The following is a 9549-nucleotide window of genomic DNA, read 5'->3' as shown; positions in this document are numbered from 1 at the left end:
AATTTCTATTATTATTGATGAGGGAGCAGGAGGCTGACTGAGGACAAAGCAAAAGCTGGCACCTTGCACCCCCTCTCCACCTGCTCCCCTCAGTAATATGTGTAACATTCCTCAGGCACCCCTGACTGCCATAAAGGAGAAACTAATAGTTAACTTGCAGAGATCACAATCCTGCAAGACAGGAGTCTTCCTTGGTTTACAAATGTCCTAGAGATCTACAAACAAAGAAGTCACCTAATCAACAGCACAATTTCCAGAGGCAAATAACTCAGTTCCTCAAGCCCTAATGTCACCCCCAAACAAAACTGAAGGAGGCTGAGGTAGAAGGAAATGTAAATATAGTTAAATCTCTTCTGAAACTAAGTCTAACTAACAAAGATGCTTGATAGCAGGATTGTGACATCCACCAGGAATCTCCCAACTATCTTGATGTTAATAGCTGGCCAAAAGACTACATTGTTCAAGCAGCAAGGCCTCTGCATCCCGGCACCTTGCAGGCCCTCTTCAGCATATGAAAGCTCCGTTGAAACCTCCCTTCCCCTCACCTTCCCCCAACTGCAAGGTGCAGCCATCTATCCTAACCCTGGGCAGCAGCTCTTTTTGCCCAAGGATCCTGTCCCTGTGCTTTAATAAACCACCATTTTACACCAAAGATGTCTCAAGAATTCTTTCTTGGTCATCGGCTCCGGACCTCAGCCCACCGAACCTCACCTAGATTCTAGAACTTCACCATTATTTCTATTTCTATTGTATTAATTACTCACTTGGTCATTTACTTTGTATAAACATGATTTTAAAAATCACACTCAGCTTTATATCCTATCTGTGCCTGTGAATGTTTAAATAATTAGTGCATAAAATTTCTCAGCTACTTTTATACTCTGCAAAGTAGACTTTATGAAGAACATGGTGTAATAATTAATAAACAAAAAATGACTAGTAGCAATTTCATTGACAACAATTAAATTTGGATATTTATTTCAGCTGAAATCATGTGTTTGAAAGTAATTCTTATTCTAAAATTAAATTCCCATGATTAAAGGTGTGTGAGGTTGAATTTTTTACTTATTTACATTTCTGAACAACATTCTAGCTATTTATTATGTCTGGTGTTAGGGCAGAATCCCAGAATTAGGTGAGTTCTCTGCTACCTACCTTAAGTGAATCATGTGTTGTAAGTTCTCATTTTCAATCTATCAAGTCAGAAGTATGTGATGAGATATTTGTCATATTGATCACAAAATTTAAAACATACCTAAACTTATTTTTTAAGCTACCTTAACTTATGAACCCCTGTTGATATGCTATAAGGATGACATAAAAGGGAGACAGTATAGTATAGTGGTTAATTTCTTGATCTCTGAAATCAGATACATCTGGATTTGAATATTGGTTACATAAAATCAACAGGGTGACCTTGGTCAACTTATTTTGCTTGAAACTTAACTTTATTAGAGTGAGAATTCATGTGCAGACTTTCTCACTTAAGCCTTTTTGTTAATATGCTTCACAATAGAAATTTAAAGTGTGCTTACTAAATGTATTAATAGCTATTTCCTGTTCACTGAGATTAGTTTCACAGGTGTTTTGTAACATCCTGCTGCCTGGAAATAGTGATTCTCCTTTAAAGGATTCCCCAAATGTGCTTGGTTGCACAAATATTTGTTTTCCTTTAATTTAATTTTACTCTATAAACTCCTATATTCCATCTTTCTTCAGACCATGGGGATTCTAAGGCAGAATTCCCGAGGTGAATGAACTGAGGACTATTGGGTCACCAAAGTATAGTTTGGTCACAGAGAGCTGACATTTTTGCTGGAACAACTCTAATTTACTCTAGTGATATCTCAGTAATAACTACAAAATGTCCCAAGGATAGATTTTTAAAATGATACAGGCATTTCTGAAGATACTCCTTTTTAATTTCATTTTCTTGTCTCCATTTTGTTGTTGTTGGGTCAGGTAAGTGAGATAAAATTAAAGTTGATAGTCTTCTGCAATTCCAGAATTATAAGGATACTGTCTCTCCTTTTTAGTTCAACAAACATTTTTTGAATACCTCCCAGGTGCTAACTTTTAGCAGAGGAAAATTAAAACTTTTGGCTACATGGGTTGTTATATATGGGTAGATTATACCCTGATTTATGAGAAGAATTTTTGTGTGTGTGTGCCTGGGTCATAGCATATTCCAGGAGGGGCTAGAATGACTTGGACAGTGATTATTAGGTACACTGCTTTGGACTGTGCCTTGAAGGTTTTTGAATACTCATTAAGAAAGAGTTGTTGTTCTCTTTCCATGCCCCATACTTTTGGCTCAGATAAATTCTACTGGTTATTTCTATTTATTCAAATTTATTTTATAGAGTACTGAATTTTCTACTCCATTGTCCTTGAAGCTATAAGGACATCTAAGTGTGACCCTAAAATACCTAAAGGTATTCTAGGTTTCATGCTTGTGGAGTTGCAGGTATAGGTAGGAGTGGGGGAGGAATGAAGATGGTCATATTCTATCAGCCGTATCAGGTATAGAGAACCCTCCTCTGGAAATAAAAATGTTTTATGTGCGTGAGTCTCTCTTGATAAAAATATACTTTTTGGATGAGTTATATAGTGTGGTGCCTTAGAAGATTCATTATTCAAGTGTAACGAAAGCCATTTGAAGTTTACAAATCAGTGGATTTAAAATAATTAAAGTAATATCTGTACTTTCACAGAAGGCTTGGTTTGTAGAAGGCATCATAATTTGTCTGGTAGATCACAGAATCTTACAGGACACAAGTCAGGACCAGTGAAAAGAGTCCATTAGCAAGACACAGGGAAAACAGAAATGAGACTTTCAGTGATTTCTCACTGCCCAGGATTACTTTGTGTTTCTTTGCAATATGCTTTAATCCTTGTTCTCACAGAATTCATGAGAGGGATACACAGAAACTTGGTTTCCACTGGTCAAAAAAATATAAATTCAGTATGCAAATTTGCTATGGAATTTTCAAACTTTGATTCTTTTCCCATTGGACAGACATTAGAGAAATATTCATTTCATGCTTGTAACTTCTTCAAGGGCATGAACTACATATTTGGATATTATTGCAGGGATCATAGACTTTTCAGGGATAGGGAATGTATTCATAGGGAATCTCTTTAAAAAAAAGACTTCTAGAAATATACAAATACCGTCATCAGATAAAAATTCCTAAGGGCACCTGGGTGGCTCAGTGGGTTAATCCACTGCCTTCGGCTCAGGTCATGATCTCAGGGTCCTGGGATCGAGTCCCGCATTGGGTTCTCTGCTCAGCAGGGAGCCTGCTTCCCTCTCTCTCTCTCTGCCTTCCTCTCTGCCTCCTTGTGATCTCTGCTTGTCAAATAAATAAATAAATAAAATCTTAAAAAAAAAATTTCTAAGAATATATTCTATAATGATTTCAAAGTTTCTGGAAGTGGGGGAATATAAAATAAATAAGTAAACTGACATTAAAAAATAATTTTTCAAAAGACTATTTCAATTGGTCAGATGTCACAAATATCAGTTATTATAAGCATGTCAAAATTAGTTTAAGAAATTTAGATATCTTTAGAAAATCTAATAGAAATTAGAGTGAAGAGTTGAAAAATGTCCTGTTTGTTTCAGTTATTTCTAACTTGTATTTAAAAAATAAAGAAGTAGGGGCGCCTGGGTGACTCAGTCAGTTAAATGGCTGCCTTCGGCTCAGATCATGATCCCAGGGTCCTAGGATTGAGCCCCATATCAGCTCCCTGCTCAGGTGGGGAGCCTGCTTCTCCCTTTGCCTGCTGCTCTGCCTACTTGTGCTATCTGCCAAATATATAAATAAAATCTTTTAAAAAATAAAAAAATAATGAAGTAATAAAGGGAAGACTCATTCAAGGAATTAGGAGATGAAAGTCTGTATATATCCTCATAAACATTTGATCTTTTTGAACTAATCAAGATTATTTTTAAAAAATGAACAGTTTGAAACAATTGGTTAGAGATAATTTTCTATTTACTTTTGAATATTTCACTTTTTATTGGGGAAAATAAATTTTCACATGCCAAAAATAGCTAACAATATAAATAACTTACAAGAGAAGTATGCACTGAAGTAATTATAGGTGTCAATAGAAGGACATAGAAAACAAATGCACAGTTCAGGTTAGAGTTTAAAAGATGAAGGAAAATATTTAGTATGTTGATGATGACAGGGATATCACCAGGTTATTGCTTGTGCATTGCCACCAACACCCATAGCTGCTTCTTCTGCTGTTGTTTCTACTCCCTGCTTCTTTTAATAATAATCAAAAGCTTCATTAGAAGCAAGTAATGTAGCTCTGAGCTGCAGTGAGGAGTGCTTTAGCATGTGAGGTCTGGGAAATTCCCTGAACTGGCAGGATTCAGAGATTCATGGAAAGATAGGAATTAAAGTTGTGGAGAAACCTGAAACATAATGTAGAGTGCTTCCTGAGAAAAAAGTTAGGGCATAAATATTTAGACAGACATTTAGCCAATAAATAATAACGTAGAACTCACCTGGACACTGGGATACATGGGGGGAATATCAGTGCCAGAGTCCAGGACCGAATCTTGCTGCCTATGTGTCCCAAACTCTCAAAGACATGGATTTAGACAGCAGACCCTGAGGGCAGCCTCTTTAGTATGGTAGGTTTCAACAAGACTGCACATTTCTTAGGTCACTTTATATTTTCTGACTTACTGCTGCATGTTATTTTGTGGGAAACAGTGTTAGTTGAGCCTCTCCTATCAGTTATTTTTTATTAAAATTAAAATAAGATAGATGTATATGCTTCAGAAATCAATTCTGATTCACAGTAGTCTTTGAATGCACCTCCCCTTTAAATTTGATGGATTCACTCTCTTGGCTGGTGATAAAGTTACAGGCAGGTTGTGAAGGATTAATTCACCCTTCCAAATGCTTAATTACATTCATTGACCATGAAACTAGCCATTTTATGGACAGGATCAAAAATATAAGATAATATATAATAATAAACTATTATTATCTGATCAGTCACCTGTTCATCCATTTATTTACATATACACAAACATTTGTTGAACACTTACTATGGGCCAGAATTTGTAAATAAGATACTGTATCTCTTTATGGAACTCATAGATGTTGTAGGAATGATATACAGGACAGTGAAAGTGGTATCATAAACATTATGCTTGCACAGCATGAGAGCATAAAGGAACAAGGGTTAGTTGCAGCTGAAAGAAAGGAAGCTGTCCTTGAGCAGGTGTTACATGAGTTGTACTTGTGAAAAGCAGTCAGCTGAACATAGGAAGCAAGCAAACTAATGTCAACCAAAACAAGGTCATTCATAGTCCAAGAAAATTGGAGACTATTTATTGGGAATAGTGGAGAATCAAGATGCAAGGCTGGGGATAAACAGAGAACAGATCACCTATATGAAAGAGTCCAAACTTTTGTGGAGGAATAAAAGTCACGGAAGGAGTTTAAGCAGAACTCTGACCAAAGTCAGAGGACTCCCACAGACACCTCTCTTTTCTTTTACTCTCAATTGATTACTTCTATTTCTCTTTTCTCCTTTTTGTTTTTCATCTTTGTCAGTTCCTCCCTTTTCTCTCTCTCTCAGTCTTTTTTTGAGAGAAAGTGAGAGAGCACCTGGGGATGGGGAGAAAGGGCAGAAGGAGAGAGAGATTTTTTTTTTTTAAATTTAAGATTTTATTTATTTATTTGAAAGAGAGCACAAGTGGGGTGAGGGGTAGTGTGAGAAGCAGGCCCTCCGCTGAGTGGGGTGCCGTATGTGGGACTGGATCCTGGGACTTCTAGGTCATGACCTGAGCCCAAGGAAGACACTTAACCTACTGAGTCACTGAGGTGCCTGAAGAGAGAATCTTAAATAGCTTTCATGCCCAGTGCAGAGCCAGCACAGGGCTCAATCCCACAACCCTGAGATAATGACATGATCTGAAATTAGTCAGATGCTTAACCAACTAAGCCACCCAGGAAACCCCCCTTTTCCTCTCTTATAAAAATCATCTCCCTCCTTAATCAATCAAAAATGTATCACTTATTTGTGGAGCATAACAAATAACATGGAGGACATAAGGAGATGGAGAAGAGAAGGGAGTTGAGGGAAACTGGAAGGGGAGATGAAACATGAGAGACTATGGACTCTGAAAATCAATCTGAGGGTTTTGTAGGGGTGGGGGGTGGGAGGCTGAGAAAACCAGGTGGTGGGTACTACGGAGGGCACGGATTGCATGGAGCACTGGGTGTGGTGCATAAACAATGAATTCTGTTACGCTGAAAAGAAATTAATTAAAAAAATGTATCTATTATCTCTCTCTCACACACACACATACACACATATCTTCAGAAAAAGAAAGTATTAAAAATATAAATATATAAAGGTTGCACCTCAAGATGGACCCTTTGCTGAGAACTTTTGCTATATTGATAGTTTTGATTTTTGGTGAGAAAGGAGTTGATCACTTATTAGTAAAGTTTTAAGTCATTTTTTCAGTGTTTGTGTTGTGCTTTTTCCTTTTAAGATGCTGTACATTTTTAATTTTCACTTTTATTATTTTCTAATTCTAAAATTTTTAAATTTTAAAAGTGTTTATTAGTTTCAGGTATACAATATAATGATTCAGCAATTTTGTACATTATTCAGGGCTCATCATAAATGTACTCTTAATCTCCTTCCTCATTTCTCCCCACTGCCCTCCCCACAACTTTCCTGTGGCAATGAGTCTATTTTTATGTTTCTCTCTTTTTTTCTTTGTTTTGTTTCTTAAATTCTTAATTTCTCTGACTGACTTGTTTCACTTAGCAGTATATCTTCTAGTTCCATCCATGTTGCTGCAAATGGCAAAACCTCATTCTTTTTAATGGCTTTTTAATGGAATATATATAATTTTCCATTACACACACACACACACACACACACTCTCTCTCTCACACATAACACCACATTTTCTTTATCTCTTTATCTATGGATGGATACTTGGGTTGCTTCCATATTTTAGCTATTATTTAAAAATGATGAAATACACATATGTACATTAATTTATATTAGTATACACTTCCATCAGCAATGTATAAGAAATCTTTATATTATAAATTATAATCATTTGGTTATGTGATTGTTTAATGCCGAGCTTCAATCTGAGGGTTTTGTAGGGGTGGGGGGTGGGAGGCTGAGAAAACCAGGTGGTGGTATATATTTGTCATGAGCATACTATGAAGGCACACACATGAGTTGTATCCTTCCACAGCGTCAACTTTATTCAGTCATAAAGCAAAGTTAAATCACAATTATAAAGCAGGTTCAGGATTCCAAACTCAATGACAACACCATGTGATTAAACTTGGCTTCTTACACAGCACACAGAGCAGGACAGAAAATCGGCCACACTACAAACAAGATAACAGAAGGGTGTAGGAAGTTAACAAACCAAACACAAAGTCAGTCTGGGGTTGCACATTTGAGATAAGACCTCCATCTCGTCTGGGTCAGCTCCGGCCACTTAGTGCTTAAGTTCAAGCAGTGAAGGATTTCAGTTCTGTTCAGAGATCAGTCGGGCAGAGCTTTCCACGGCAGTTGCTTTTTCTAAGTGGTCAGACATAGAGGGGTCAGGTCTGGAGAGTTTGACAGTTAACTGCCAAAATCCTTCCCTTTTTAAAGGGACTTAATCAGTTTGTTTTGCAGACCTCCTCTGGTTCTACTCATTATCAGTTCTGCGGTGTCAGCTGACATGTGTCACGGTGATATTTTCTAGCTGTAGTACCTGATCTGCTTCTGTCACTGCTTGATGCAGGCTCCTGCTTGACATGAGGGACCCCATTTTGCTTTGTAGAATATTATGTCCCAGAATGTGGCACAGTGCCAGGTACATAGATCTTCATGGTAGCTGCTGAATGAACATTTGTTAAATGAATAAATTTTCTATGACTTTTTCAAAGGAGTTTTGTGACAAGAGTGAAGTTTTTTCTTTAATGTCAGAATTTGAAACCCAGTGACTTCTGTTTCTTTCAGTAGCTCTCATGCATCCCTTTATAATTATTTTTATTTGACCCTTTTAGGTAACACAAAGTCAATGAATAAATCAAATTACTCTTCAGTGTCTGAATTTGTGTTGCTGGGACTTTCTACCTCTAGACCAGTACAGCATTTTCTCCTTGCCATCTCTACAGTGTTTTATGTAACAATTGTTCTGGGAAATTTCCTTGTTGTGTTTGTAGTGACCTTTGACCCTCATTTACGGTCCCCTATGTACTTCCTTTTAGCTAATCTCTCATTCATTGATTTGTGTTTTTCTACCTTAACGGTTCCTAAGATGATTCATGACCTGTACTCTGGGCACAAAACCATATCCTTTCAGGGATGTGTCATCCAGATATTTGCTCTTCATGTCCTGGGTGGATCAGAGATGGTGATGCTGGTCACCATGGCCTTGGACAGATATGTGGCCATATGTAAGCCCCTCCACTACCTGACAATCATGAGCCCACAGATGTGCATTTTGCTTCTGTTTGGTGCTTGGGCTATTGGCCTCATACATTCAATGGCCCAGTTGGCTTTTGTTGTCCATTTGCCTTTTTGTGGTCCTAATGAGATAGATAGCTTTTACTGTGACCTTCCTTGGTTTATCAAACTTGCCTGCACTGACACCTACAGAATGGAATTCATAGTTACTGCCAACAGTGGGTTTATTTCCATGGGCACCTTTGTCTTATTGCTTATCTCCTATATCTTCATCTTGGTCACTGTATGGAAACATTCCTCAGGTGGTTTGTCTAAGGCCTTTTCTACTCTGTCAGCTCACATCACCGTGGTGATTTTGTTCTTTGGACCATGCATCTTTGTTTATGTGTGGCCATTTCCCACTGTGTCAGTGGATAAATTTCTTGCCATTTTGGACTTTATGATTACACCCATTCTGAATCCTCTTATCTACACACTGAGGAACAAGGACATGAAGATGGCACTGAAGAGACTGCGTAGTCAACTCCTGAGTCTGAGAATGATTTCCTAAACAACTCTCAGGAGAACAAGTTACTCTTTGCATTTTCAAGTAACTTCAAGTAATACAAATGCTTAAATACTTATACAAAATTTGGAGCTGTTTTTTCCTAAAGCCCCCATTTTATTATATTCAGAATAGATCTGTAATTATGAGGGTATGTGGAACTATCAGGTTAAATCTAATAGATTGTGTGACAACTGAATTGAAGCCCCAAAAAAAGTTTACAGGAATTTGAAAAAGCACAGATTACCAACTTAGAATCTGTTGAAAGTATGACCTCAGATATTAATTAGACTATCTGGATTCAAACTGATCTATTTCGAGCTAATATACTAAAACTTTTGATGGAACTATGAAATATATAGCTTTCCTTCCATTTAAACCTAGGATATGAATAATTCAGTTCTGTTTTTTTACTGAAAGACAAAAAATATATGAGAGAGGATTTAAATCCTGGAGAAAAAGGAACAAAGAGGGAGATATGAGGTAGACAGAAGTAATGAAGACTGAGATATGTAGGTGGAAAAACAAGACGG

At 37.2% G+C, this 9549-nt stretch overlaps 1 protein-coding gene across 1 annotated transcript; it reads left to right on the top strand.

Annotated features, from left to right (window-relative positions):
* Positions 1-8083: 8083 nt before the first annotated feature.
* On the top strand, positions 8084-9022 carry LOC131835273 (olfactory receptor 4F6-like). Its single transcript, XM_059179635.1, has one exon. The coding sequence runs from the start codon at positions 8084-8086 to the stop codon at positions 9020-9022; it is 939 nt and encodes a 312-aa protein (XP_059035618.1).
* The last annotated feature ends 527 nt before the right edge of the window (positions 9023-9549 follow it).

This window comes from Mustela lutreola, chromosome 7 (genome assembly GCF_030435805.1).
Source record: "Mustela lutreola isolate mMusLut2 chromosome 7, mMusLut2.pri, whole genome shotgun sequence".
Lineage (NCBI taxonomy): Eukaryota > Metazoa > Chordata > Mammalia > Carnivora > Mustelidae > Mustela > Mustela lutreola.
Note: the sequence above shows the minus strand (reverse complement) of the source record. Positions and strands in the feature narration are given on the sequence as shown.

Excerpts from the sequence above, each read along its gene's own strand:
- LOC131835273 (XM_059179635.1), top strand. The coding sequence starts at position 8,084 with ATGAATAAATCAAATTACTCTTCAGTGTCTGAATTTGTGTTGCTGGGA.